This window comes from Monodon monoceros, unplaced genomic scaffold (assembly GCF_005190385.1).
Source record: "Monodon monoceros isolate NGI ecotype Baffin Bay Population unplaced genomic scaffold, NGI_Narwhal_1 Super_Scaffold_13, whole genome shotgun sequence".
Taxonomy (NCBI): Eukaryota; Metazoa; Chordata; class Mammalia; order Artiodactyla; family Monodontidae; genus Monodon; species Monodon monoceros.
Window position 1 is genome coordinate 58,526,002 of NW_021703769.1, and position 13,787 is coordinate 58,539,788.

The 13,787-nt window shown below is 46.7% G+C and overlaps 1 protein-coding gene across 4 annotated transcripts in view; it reads left to right on the top strand.

The window, feature by feature from the left end:
* The window catches only part of SNX29 (sorting nexin 29), a 549,826-nt gene that overhangs the window by 199,623 nt on the left and 336,416 nt on the right, over nucleotides 1–13,787 (top strand). For all 4 annotated transcript variants that reach the window (XR_003793181.1, XM_029220773.1, XM_029220775.1 and 1 more), the window contains one exon: nucleotides 2,324–2,406. Coding sequence is in view for 3 of the 4 variants with exons in the window: in XM_029220773.1 (XP_029076606.1) it covers nucleotides 2,324–2,406 (83 nt within the window). In the remaining variant the exon portion in view is untranslated. The remainder of the gene's footprint in view (nucleotides 1–2,323; nucleotides 2,407–13,787) is intronic.

Sequence of the window (13,787 nt, forward strand, 5' to 3'; positions counted from 1 at the left end):
CACTTGAATACCTTAGTGCTGGCTACAGAGTTGAAGGTGAACTAGGCAGCTGAGGGTGGGCCTGGATGGTGTGAACAAACGAGCTGAGACCTGGCAGCCAGACACGGACACGACCCACCTGTCAGTCTGCCTGAATGATCCTGCCTCTTCTGCCTCTCGGACAACATTCTGCATGAACCGTTGTTAAATTAGGCCATACAGAAATGCACATGAATTGCTTTCTCTCGCTTGTTTTAAGGTACTATGTGCCTGGAATTCACATGTGGGGATTAGCAGCAGGTTGGGATGAATGACAAGATCTGGCTTAGGGGATCCAAGAAAACCAGCTGTACCAGCATGTCCATCAGGGAGTGTTTTCCCTCCCACAAACCTTCTCAAGACTTGTTAGTTGTTTAGCTTCAGACGTTCACTCTTCGTATCACAGAGAAAGTGCGGCCACAGATAGAAACACCTGTAACAGGCTATCTAGGAGGAGGGCGATAATTAAGGGACTCCATGTTTTACTTTCTCTCAAGCTTCTGAGATGAATGCACAGATCTCAGGCGACACCTAAGTATATGGTAGTGTCTGCAGTTGGTACTTATGTTCTTTCTGACAAATACAGGGCAGAAAAGCAAAACACAAAGTGCTGTCTCTGTGGGCTGAGGTATAGTCAGGTGCATCGAAGACAGACAGAACCTGTGATGGGCAGTCTGCAGTTTTTCCACTGAGCAAATGTGTGGCATATTCATACCAAGGAATGGCATCTCCATCCATAAATAGACGGAGTCAGAAGCTTACCGTGGTGAATTGTTAAATGAGATAAGCCAGTAGCAGAAAAATTTATAATAGGGTCTGGTTTCATAAAGTAAACTCTGTTTAAGTGTACCAGGTTTGTAGTGACTATGTGAGCATGGAGGAGGCGTGAAATGTGTGTACCAGGTTTTTAACGTTGGTTACCATGGGGAAGGATGAGTGTGACAGTAAACAAAGGAAAAAAGACTTCAAACAAAAAAATTTAGAAGAGTGTGAAAGGTGTTTCATCTGTGAATAATTATATACAGTGTGTGTGTGTATGTGTGTGCATGCCTAGAGAGGGAGCTGATAGGACAGATAGAAAAATGATAGTGGGGTTTATTTCAAGGTGTTGAATTTTTAGTGGATTTTTTACATTTCTTCTTAAATGTGTTCTGATGGTCTGAGTATTTTGCAATGAACATTTTATTTTTTATAATCATAAAAGACATCCAATCTTAAAGCTCTTTTCTTTGTGAGGAAATATTCCAGCATGTGTAAGAGCACACAGGCTCAAGACCTTGTTGGGGGAGGAGCAGGAAGAAAAGATGTGGAAGAGGCACCTGTCTCTGGAGTAGCCAATGAGAAACCAGTTCTGAATCCCAAAAGAGACAGAGAAGGCAGAGAGACCTGGGCTTGTGTCCGGGCCGTGTGCCTTACTTATGACCTTGGCATTAGCCATGTGACCTTTTCCATGCCCCAGTTCTTCTCCTGCAAAATGAGGAGAATTCTACAGGGTCATTGTGCCTAACATATCGTTAGGTACTTAACATTATTCAGTGTTACCATCGAATGAAGAATGGGTGAATGAATACACGTGTGCTTGATTCAGTGAGGTCACATGTGTAAAGTCTGAGCTATGTGGGTAAATACTCAACAAATGGTAGTTTTCTCTCTGACCCTCATGTCCTGTTCCACACCTGGGGTACCTGGGGAGTGAATTTAGTAGAGTGGGGTCTTGTCATCGCCTGAGTTCCACGTTTCATTCTGCAGTCTTACATGGGGTGCCGCTGGAGTTGGTCAGCCACTTCTCATTCTACCTCACTTTCCTCATCTGTAAAGTGGGTGTTGTGATAATATATATCTTGGAAGGATTAAATGAGATACTTAAAGACTTCACGTGATGCCTGGCAAATAGGAAGTTTTCGATACATGGAGTAGTTAATAAAAATACTGAGTGTTCCCCAAGTAAACAGTACCTATTATGTGCTTCTGTAAATGGAGAGGATACTACAGAGTGCCTGGCACAGAATAGGCATCTAACAGATTGATTCAAATAGCCTGAGGGCAACACATGTCAGCATCCTGAATCTGTGGGCACCGCAACCAATTAATGCTTATTTCCATCACGAATGAACATTTCTCGAAGGCATTCTGCAAACGTGCCTTTGCTAACATAGTCTTTTCCAGCGATGATCTCTAAAACAGAGAATATATTAATATTTATAAGATGCACGTTGTGTATTTTTCTTTACACAGATTCTCCTCCTTCCTTGGGTCTAAGTTGCCAATTTTTAAATATATTTTTCTAACATTCTTGTACCTGCAGAGAAAACGAGGTGCTCAAAGTCCAACTGAAGAAATACGTGGGAGCTGTCCAGATGCTGAAAAGAGAAGGTCAAACAGCTGAAGGTGAGGGGCAGAGAGAGCCTGGGTGGGGAGGGGGCTACACCTTTTCATCTTCATCGCCCCTGTGCCTGGCATAGCAGACACTCAGCATGGGATGAGTGCATGTGCAGATGAATTAGAAGAACGGGGCTGGCTAGGGTTCCAGAAAATCAATTAAATGGAAAACCCTGCTCTGTATTCTTGCTAAATGCATAATATTATAAGACTTACTTGCCAGATTATTAGCAATACTGTATCAGTTTGTGTACTTAGGGAGTTTTATATCTAGAGTCTTGAAACATTTGCAAGGTAGTGAACCTTCAGCACGATTGAGTCACATCAGGCCAGGGGTGAAAGCAACAGAACGTCAGAGTGGCGGAGAATCAGAGCTATGGAGTTAGGCTGATCAGGCGCCAACCCCAGCTCTGGTTAAATTTCTTAATCTCTGTGTACCTCAGTTTTCTCATCTGTAGAATGAGGTTAGTTGACAGTGCCTACCTCATGAGGCAGTCCATGTAGACATCTTAGCATAATGCCTACATAGAGTGAGTACTGAGTAGATTTTAGCTATTATTATTAATACTCTTAATCAGAAATACAGGTAGATAGAAAAATGATCGTTTGACCAAGATCTCACTAAATAAAGTAGTGCTATATGCTTCCTCCCTGTGCAGTTTGCCTGCACTTTAACTGTCATGCCTCTACTAAAATGTTTCTCAGGTCAGCCTGAAGAAGGGATAGTTAATTAACTTTGGCTCAAGGGTCTTGCAAACTTCAACCAACTGACCATTACAAGATTTTCTTAAAAATGAGCTCTCAGAGTGTGGACATTTTAACAGAGAGGTGGATGCTCCACGCTCACAGGTCTTGGGAGTCAACCAGACCTGGATTTGACTTCAGGTGCACCCTCCATGACTTGACCTCTTGGAGTTACTTTGCCATCTGGAAGAGGAAACGCCACACCAGTGTAAGAGGAAATCACACCAATGTCACGAGGACTGTTGTGGGGATTTTCCAAAACAATGACTGCAAAGCTTCTAGTATGGCACCCGGTGTATAGTTGGTGCTCAGTCAATGGTAGTTATTTTTCTGTGTCAGAGAGAGAGAGAGATAAGATTGGAGTCTGGATTTGGCTTGCGTAGCAATATCATAAAGACTTGAATTTTCTTTGGAGCTTTTGTACTCGATCAGGTTCAACATGTTGATTTTTTTTTTTTTTGGATAACATGCCTTGCCTCATTCCTGCTAGGTCTGTAACAGTTACCAGTCTGGGGGTTACCATTGCAGAGTTAATCGTGTCTTGATGTGACGGCTCATCACCCTTTTCATACAGATACTACTCGTGTCTCCCGGAACCCATCTCATTACGTGGAGTTATGTCTGCCCTGGCCTTCTGCCTTTTCACTTCTTCTCAGTTTTGTTCCCCCAGCACCTGGCTTTTACAGTCATTCATTCCATTCACTATATGTTTCAAATGAATAGTATATGTTTAGCCCTTTACGCTTTCCAAGGAAGTTCAAGTATATTCACATTTGATTCAGTAACGCTGTGATGAGTAGGTATTTTCCCTCTATTTAAAAAAATTCATTATTGGAGCCTCAGGAGAGCTTAAGGGGGCTTGTCCATGGATCTGGGGTGGAAATGAATTTGGGTTATTTTCTTCCAAATCCCTCTTCTTTGCCTTATGAAGTTCTTAAACTAGTGTGCAGAGGCTTTTCCTGGGGCGCCTATTAAATATGCTTCTCAGGAGATCTGGGTTGAGGCTCTAGATTCGCACGTCTAGATACGTGACTCTCCTGCAGCTGATCCGTGGACCACGCCATCACCTTTTGAGAAATCTACACTCTACCCACACAGAGCTTTGATTTGATGCAGTAAGAAAATTAAACCAGAGGGTGTGGGAAGCACCACTGGGCTTGCATTTGGTTTAAAAACCACAATACTATAAAGTACATTTCTGAGTAGGAGCATTTTTGGAGTGAGTCCCCCCAAAACGGGTACACAGAACCTACAGCATACAGAATGGTTTCTCACGGCAGCCAGAGTCCCTTTTCCTAAGACCCAGCCTGAATGCTCTGAGCCAAAGCTAGGCATGAGGTAGCCCTTAAATGGAACAGAGCAGAGATAATGAAGCACATTTTGCTATTTCTTTGCTGTCCCTTACCCCTCCGTTTCTTACTGGGTTGTTTAAGACCATTTACCTTATCTGTGAGTCATCCTTAGTGGGAGGTCTTTATGAAAGCCCTCAGATGCAGGCACATACTGACCGATGCCCTGCGTTTGCTTGTTTAAGTCCTGCAGTTTATTCCTTCTTCCACTTAAGTAATATTCGTGAACACCAGCTGTATGCCAGACACTAGGAAGCAGCCTCATTAAAAGGCATGCTTTCAAAAATTGCACTCTGGCCTTTCCAGAGCTTTCACCTAATTTTTAAGTGTGTCATCTACTACTCAAAGGAATTGGGACTCATTCCTCAACCCCAGCCAGATGCTGACTCAGTTTGTTGAAAACTATTGAGTATGTGCCCTGGCCAGGTTGGGATGCCTTGGGGTGCCCTTGTCAGGCTTTGGCAGCTTGGGGTGTCCTGGCCAGGCTAGGGGGGGCTTGGGGTTTCTGGGGAGTTGGAGGAGCAGGGGCAGGGAGAGGTTGGAGAGGGAGAGTCCTTTCTTTCTGATCCAGGATTTCCTTGGCTCCTGACGTTAGGTGGACATAGAGATGTGTACTAGCTTCCCAAATTCAGGTGGGAATTCAGAATGCATTTTCCACGAAAGAAACCTTTTAGTTTGAGGATAAAGATTTTTCTGTCTTTTGGATGACAGATGGTTTACGAAACTGAGCTCATCAGTAGGGGAAAGAGTGAAAAGTCATTTAAGCCCCAAATGCCTTCAGGGCTGAATAGATGGCTGAGGGCTATATTGGGATCATTATATTCATAGTTGTTGTGGGAAGTGCCTTCAGGATTAAGAAAAAAAAATCAACTTAAAATGAACCTTTAGAATAGACTGTTGACAAACTTTAAGAGGTTAGTAGGTAACTTTGTTTCAGTTCTGAGGTTATCATGGCTATTCTTTCCCCCCAAATTCTCTATGAAACACCGATGTAGGAATCAGACAAAAAGTGATCAAAATAACATTTTTTTAAAAAAAATTGTATTTATTTATTTTTGGCTGTGTTGGGTCTTCATTTCTGTCGGAGGGCTTTCTCTAGTTGCAGCGAGCGGGGGCCACACTTCATCGCGGTGTGCGGGCCTCTCACTATCGCGGCCTCTCTTGTTCCGGAGCACAAGCTCCAGACGCGCAGGCTCAGCAGTCGTGGCTCACGGGCCTAGTTGCTCCGCGGCATGTGGGATCTTCCCAGACTAGGGCTTGAACCTGCGTCCCCCGCATCGGCAGGCAGACTCTCAACCACTGCACCACCAGGGAAGCCCCCAAAATAACATTTTTATTACTGTCAGTTGATTGGAAACTCCAGCTTGACCTGAAGCCAGAATCACACTCCCCAATACATTGCCTCCCAGGTGTAGACCCAGGGACCCCCACTGTGAGGCATTGTTGGATCTGCAGAATTACACTCACCCAGCGGGGACCAAGAGGGAAGACAGTCCGTGGAGCTGTTTCCCTTTTTAATACATCATCTCCATTTGATGCAGGATCTCACCAGTCGGGTAGGAGGTGGGGAGTGAGGCCCAGAGCATAGTATGATGGATGTCTCCCCATGGAAACATGGCCCAAGGTGGGGGCCCTTCGCTAAGAGCTGTGGTGACCGCAGCTGCTGGTGCCTCCTGAGGGAGAGGCCAGGGCAGTGGGGCTGGGGCAGGAGTGTGGGTCAGTGAGTGGACACCTCCTTCATTACACCTGTCCATCTGGAGAAAGGCTGTGTCAATGGAAGGAAGGCTTATTTCACCTGTAGCTGCGACCGTTCTCCAAGGGGGTCACTTCATCCTAGTCCCTGTACATGTCCCCATGAAAAAGGTAGTCATGGCCAAAACGTTTGGGAAACACTGTGCATTCTACACTCTTCTTGCACGTCATGATGGATGTGAGTGAATGAATGACCTCTGTGCCAAAGACACTGAGCACTGCCCGGGGCTACTGACTTAGAGGCCATGTAACTTTCTGTGCCCCAGTTGCTTCCTCTGTAGAAGGGGAATTGTAATAGTACCTTCCTTATAGGGTTTTGGGGGAAGATGAGATAGATGAGTACATGGAAAGCCTTTAAAATAATGTCTGATATGTAGTAGCCACTCAATAAATGTTATAATTATTATTATTACTATTTTTACTATCTCACTTTACCTCTCCTGGCCCCTTTGAACAATTGTAAAATTAGGATTTATTAAAATAGTATATACTTTATAGGTTGTTGTTGTGGGGATTAGCTGTGAAGAGGTGTAATTCAGATAACATGCTGGGATCTAGAAAATGCTGTGGTGGACAGAATGTTGGTCCTCCAAAGATGTCCATGTCGTGATCCCCAGAATCTGTGAATATACCCCCTTACATGGCAAAAGGGACTTTTCGGATGTGATTAAGAATCTTGACATGGAGAGATTATCCTGGTTTATCCACATGGCCCCAGTGTAATCACAAGGGCCCTTCTAAGAGAAAGGCAGGAGGGTTGGAGAGGGAGAAGGAGTGACAACAGGAGCAGAGGTAGGAGTGATGCACTTTGAAGATAAAGGAGGGGCCACAAGCCAGGGAATGCGGGCGTCCTCCAGGAACTGGAAAACACAAGGAAACAGGTTCTCCCCTAGAGCCTCTAGAAGGAATGCAGTCCTGCTGACACCGTGAGTCTAGCTTATAGGACCCATTTGAGCCTTCTGACTCCCTGAACTTCAAGATAGTAAATCTGTGTTATTTTAAGCCACTAAGTTTATGGTAACTTGTTACAGCAGCCATAGGGAGCCCATATAAATATTCAGTTAAGTTGAGGTATTGCCTGGATGGACATGGGGATCATCTAATCATCTTATGGAGCTTGTGGTGGGAGGTTGATGTCTTAAAGGTTGGTTTTCTTGGTCAAAGGTCACCTGGTGGACAAACTTGGGACCTCAAGGGAGAGCTGTGGTCTTTGATTTGCAGCCACATCTGGGACAGGAAAGCACACCACCCCTCTGCCACATCCCTTTGTGCAAGATGTGTTTGGCCAAGACAGGGAAGTCCTTGTCCCAGGTCACACTCACCCCACCCTGGGGGTCACTTGTGTCAGCCCTGGTGGATGATTCCTGTCACCAGCCAGCTCTGGACATTGGAGACGAAGCCTCCAGAGCTGTATGGTTGTGGCCTTACTGTCCGGTGGACCCTTGGCGTTACTGTTTGGGTGTGGTCATTGTTGCGTGTGCAGCTGGGGAGTCTGGGTTCTCTGAGTGTCCCGCGGCGGGGGTGGGGCTATTCTCATGAATGCTTTGCTGCACGTTGGGCTTCTCCCAGGCTCTCCCAAGGAGCATTTGCCTGTGAGTTGGAGATTGCTCTCTGTATTAAGGAAGAGGTTCTCCTACCAGGGGCAGCCGAACGTGGGATTCCAGAAGTGCATGAGTCTGCCCTTGTCACACGGCTCCGGTTGCCTCTCCCGTCTGCCTGTGCACGGTGGACATCTGCGGCCTCGCGGTGTCAGGTCCCACGTGCTCCAGTTTTCATCAGACCAGCGTCCTCGCTCAGGGTCAGCCCAGTGAGGTAGGTGAGGCTCCACCCTCCGTTCTGCACTTGACCTCAGCTGACTGGCTCCAGCCGGGTCTCGGGACTCTACTAGGCTGTCAAGAGTTCTTTCTTTCCTGTTGGGCCTGGAAGGCTGGGGCCAGTGTGGTTACCTTGTCTCCAGGTGGAGCCTGGGCATGAGGCCGTCACCCGGAGAGAGAAGCTGGGCCGAGAGGCAGAGAGGAATCAGGGGCTGATCGTGTCCTTCGAGCCCCTGAATCCAGCAGTGCCTGGCGTGACTGTTCAGCCCTGAACGTACTATTAACAGGAGCAGTAATTCACCAACCTCCCCTGCCCCTGTTTTTGAGCTTCAGTTGGGTTAACAAAGCTCGTATGCTCCACGGCAAAAAAATTAGCTCTTTACTGGGTGCAGAGTCCATTCTGTCTTGGTGAAGCACTGTTATTTCTCTGGAGTCTTTCCCAATCCACAGTGTCTGTCTCTGTGGTGTGAGGCCCTTCCTCCCGGCCGCCCTCCGTCTCATTAGGTCCACTCCACTAGCATCACCTGTCCCGGCCACCGCAGTCCTGTTCTGTGGTGATGGATTTTAACACTGCAAGTGCTTGTCGGCATCGCCATTTAATTCATCTGCCGTAGGCTCAGGGGCAGAGGGAGAAGAAATGGCCCGTTGCTGGTGGCAATCAGAGTAATTGGCAGTGAGGGTAGGAGATGCAGTGGGAGGAACTTGACAGATGAGGGAGGCTTGGGAACAGTTTTAAAAATTTACTCTAAGAAAAAAAAGAAACAAAAAAAGGAAGTCATCAACCTGTCTCCCGTGTCATGTCTCTGCCTGCGTGTGGCATGCCCACTGATGCCCACTCCACTGCTGCCTGTGCTTCATGCCCTCCCTGGGGCCTCAGTTTCCCTGGGCTCCCAGAAAGTGGGGAGGGACAGTTGAGAAGCCTAATTCTGTGAAGATGGACGGTCATGGGCGAGAGGATTCCTGGAGCTGGCATGTTTCAAGGGTGCGTGCGGTGCTGTGTACCCTTTTATCCTTCAGTCTCAGTCACCGCAGGTGTTGGCGCCTCCCCTTGGGTGGCCGCATGTTCTTGCCCCCTGTGTGCACAGAGGTAGAGATGTCTTTGTTTGAGGCAGGCTGCTTTGGTTGCAAGGAAAGCAAGGTCATGAGTCTTGTGTGTATGTGTCTGTGTCTGGTTCTACTGGGATAAGCGTGGGACCTCGTGGAAACACTGATAAGATCTCATCACTCTGCTGTTTAAAACTCAGTCCAGACTTTCTGACCATGGCTTGTGGTACTTGGTGTGATCTGGCTCTTCCCTACTTTCCAGCCCCACCTCCCCTCACCCTCTTGTTCCCTCTCTCGGCCCCGGCCACACCGGGCTTGACTAAGTAATACGTCAGGGCCTTTGCACTTGCTGTCCTTCTGCTGGAAAGCTTCTCCCTCAATCTCTGAATGACTGATTCTGCCTTGTGAGGCAGTTTCCGTTCAGATGTCAACTCCTCTGACCTCCCTGCCTCCTTCTTTCTTTGTTCCATTACTTCCTTTATCTTCATCACAGCACCTTTATCAGTACCTCACAGTATCTGGTTGTTTATTCCCTTCCTTGTTCACTGTTTGTGTTCCACCCTGCAGTGTACAGTCCACAGGAGCAGGGACCTTGCCTGTTGTTCTTCCCAGCTGTGTTCACAGTGCCTTGCACAGTGCTTGACCCAAGGGATGTGCTCCATAAACATTTATAACATGAATGAACAGAAATCCGAGAGGAGCTATTGTAGGACCTGGCCTCCTGGCATTTAGGTGATTGAAAACCCACGGCAGCCAGGGAGAGCTCAGCAGTGGGCGAGGTCACGGGTCTTCATTCTAGGGCTGCAGATAACGTGCTGTACCCTGTGTAACCGCTTCCTTCAGTTGTGCCTCCAACCAGATTCTTCTGATCACATATAGTTTTGGCTCCTTGTGACTACAGTTAGCACATGACTTTGACTCTTCAGGGTTTCATCATTCAGAGATCTTTTGATTACAAGAGTCATAAAGTCCAATTCAATCTGTTTTAAATGAAAACAGTGGAAGTCCAGGAGTGCCTGTCTTCAGGAATGGCTTGATCCAGGGGCTCAAACAATATCATTAGGAGGTTTTTTTGTTTTTGATTTTTTTCATTTCTCAACTCTGTCTCCCTTCCCCCTCGCCCACAAATATTGGCAGTGTGGTGCTGGTGAATGTTTAACAGCTAGCTGTCTAAGGGAGGAAGGCTCTGATTTAAAGTGCTTGCTGATGTCCATGGTGGCGGTGCTCCATTGTGGCTGATTTCAAGCTGTCAACACGATGTCACTGAATGCAGAGTTGGGAAGAGGTACATGCAGAGGTACTGCCCCAGCTTCACACCCCCCCCCCCCATGTGTTGGCTCCATTTTCAGGCAGGTGTTCTTATGCTGGCAGAAAGCTGCCAGCAGCTTTTGGTTTAATCTTCCCAGCAACCCAACTGAAGAGAGAGCTCTTCCCCACTAGTTTCCTTATAAACCACTCTCCCATCTTCCCCCACGAGGAGCAGTGCTTCTCAATCTTGGCTCCATATTCAGTCACCTGGGGAGTTCTAAAAAGAATCCCAGTGCTGGGCCACTTGGAACCACTGCCTTCAAATTGATGAAGTGATGTGTGCTAATGTGCTTCAAATGTGTCGGTACTCCTTGATTCTTGGCCTGTGGTAGATACCTTGAATCTCATTGACGCAAGAAATTAATCGTTACAGTCATCCACCTCTAAAGTGGCTGAGCCAAAATTCCTACCCAGGTGTAAGCCAAGTCCATGCTTCCCCCAGTGCCCTAAGTTGATTCTCCCGGAAATGTTCTAGGTGATAAGATACGCTGCATCACTCTGGGCCTCAGAGGTGGTGTGACAGGTGACCGAGAGGTGCTTTGTAGGGGCAGCCTCTGCCTAGGATGCCTGGCTTGATTGGTTAGCCTCTACCCTTTAACTTTATCCTGAGAAAAACCCACTCTATGCCCCTGTCTTTGGTGGGTGACCGAAACCCAGTCATGGACCACATGGGGAGCCGGGTCAGAGCATGAGGTGCTTGGAACTGGACATCAGCTGGGGACAAACAGAAGCGCTGGCTCACCGCTTCTCAGTAGCAGTGGTGTGTGTGGACCAGGCGTGCTGTAGACATTTTCTTCTTCCTCAATGAAGGCTCCTCCTTCCACGGTAAAGAGAAGCCTTTGCCTTGAGAAGGAGCATGGAGAAGGCGATAGCAGGGCTTGGAGGCAAAAGGCAGGCACACATTTTCCAGTTGGGGGGAATCTGGGTTGAACCTCAGCCCTATCATCTACCAGCTCCGAAGTCTTGGAATGAGTTTTAATCTCAGAGCTTCAGTGGTTTTATTTGAACAGAGAGATAATAATGTTGACTTCCTAGCATTTTATGAAGTATAAAAGAGATGACATATGTGAAGTACCAGGCAATTGTTGACATTATTTTGAGTTGGAGATGCAGTTTGAAGGGCATCCAGGCTGTGGAAGGTCAGGGACCATTAGCAGAACACCTGTACATTAATTTCTGAAAGTGGGTGAATAATTATGGTGATAATTGTAGAGTAAACCTCTTTGAAAGCTTTGTAGTCCGTTATGCTGGTAGAACAATATTTGTGTGATTAGCCAGTTTCCTGACCTTTAAATAAAAATCCGAACAGGTAGCCCCAGTACCTGGCCCTTGCTAAGCACTCGGTACTGCCAGCACCAGGAAGATGCCCCAGGGACAGGGGCCAAAGCTTTGATATTTTAAAATCAGGACTTGCTGGAGAGGTCCAGGAAGTAATGTACCCATCACCCAATGTACTCACCACCCAGGTATAACAGATAAATTTCCATATTGATTGCATATTAATGAAAAGACTTAAAAGTTGCAAATGCATTTGAGGGTGTCCTTACTGACTGCACGCACAGATGTTTCCAGATTAATTCTGATGGCCCAGCTTGGGTGGCAGGCCTCACTTAAACGAATTCTGGGGACTTGGGTGGCATGGGCGGGGGGGAGTTAGAACTCTGATAGGCCTAGCCATGGTCACATGCCCTTTCCTGGAAGGGAGGGCGTAAGGTGGGAGCAGCCCCATCCAAACATTCTGAATTGAGAATGCAGAGGGGCAGGCCCCCAGAAATAAGAGATGAATTCTGACAAGAGGGGATTTGGGGAGCAAAAACAGATGATCTTGCATCTGGAGTGATGTGGGAAATGGAGGTAACACCAAAATTTTTATGTAGGAGGGGTTTGGTGGTTTTGTTGGAAAGGGGGTTTGGAGGCATTGTCTTGCTCTGTTTTTATGGAATTTGTAGGTTTCCTTGGGATAGTGTCTCAGGTAGAACTAGATTTGGCTGCATAAAGAAAAGAAACCTAGACAAGACTGACTTCCATAAAGTTTTTCTCTTATCCCACACAAGTCTAGAAGTAAGTAGTCTAGTCCAAGGCTAGTGTGATGATTCCATAGCAGTTGGGAACTCAGGCTGCTGTTTTCTTTTTGCTCTGCCATCCTCAGTACATGGCTTTTTGTCTTCATGATTGCCTCATGGTATCTATCAATGTATTGCGGCTAGTGCTCCAGCCATCACATCTGTATTTCAGGCAGATAGATGCAGAAGGGGGAAGGGAAGAGAGTGCATTTCACAGCTGAATTCTATAAGGATTTAAAACTTTAAGGATCATAAGCTTTCTTTTAGCAGCTTTCGCCCCAAATGACTTCTGCTTAATGCTGTTGGGCCTCCCCTAATTGTGAGGAAAGCTGGGAAACACGGTTGCTTAACTGGCACATAGGGAAGGAGGGACAGTGGATATCGGGTAGGCAGCCCGCAGTCCTTGCCCCAGGTGGCTTTGAGGAAGGTGAGGCTGATGACAATTTTGCCGGGGTGGGTGGAGGAGGATGTTTCTAAAGTCCCCCCAAGCCACCCCTTAGTGCCATCACTACTGGGCAAAGCTTCATCAACGATACAGGGTCATAGCTGCAAGAGAATCCATTCCCTGGTTCTAAAAGTGGCCCATGTCTCTCTGGAGACCTCCATACGAGATAATGTTTTATTTGCTCCACTTGATTTTATCCCCTGCAGGATGCTTTCCTCTCATAAGTCATTGCAAAGACAATTGCCTGAAAACGCCAAGTATCGATTCATGATTTTTGTTCATTTCCTTTTTATTGTTCGGTAGGAAACAAAGGCCCAGAAACAGAACAGGAGGACTTGGAGTGCTTCAGCTCCCTCCTTAGAGGACTAGGCCAGACATAACACTTATCGTTGTCATTGTCACTTTTTAGGGCTGTCTCGGCGTTGTGATTCTCATCCTGCAGTTTTTCAATCAGTGTCTCCGTTGGTGTTCAGCTCCTCCCCTTCCTGGAAGCTGACAGGTGGCTTGTTTTGTTAAATGAGTTTGTTTCAGAACTTTGGTTCTGAAAACTGCTCTGTTTTAAGTTTCTAATTACAGTTTTCATCAGGCAACTGGTCATTTTGCTTTGCTTGAGTGGGTAATGATGCTTCTACCTCGGCGGAGAGTGACTTGTCTAAATGTTTTCTTTTTTCTTGGACTGAATAGAAAAATAGACATCCTAGAAAGAGATAAAGCCCACCTCTTGGTCTGGGGTTATTTCACTGGTTTATGGCCTCAATTTCATTCTTTGCGTTTCAGGAGAAATACACTCCTTCCTCACCCCTCTCTGCGGAATGGCTTCTCACCCTTGTACCTTCTGTTCATTCAGTATAGAATCTTCCTTCTGCCCAGT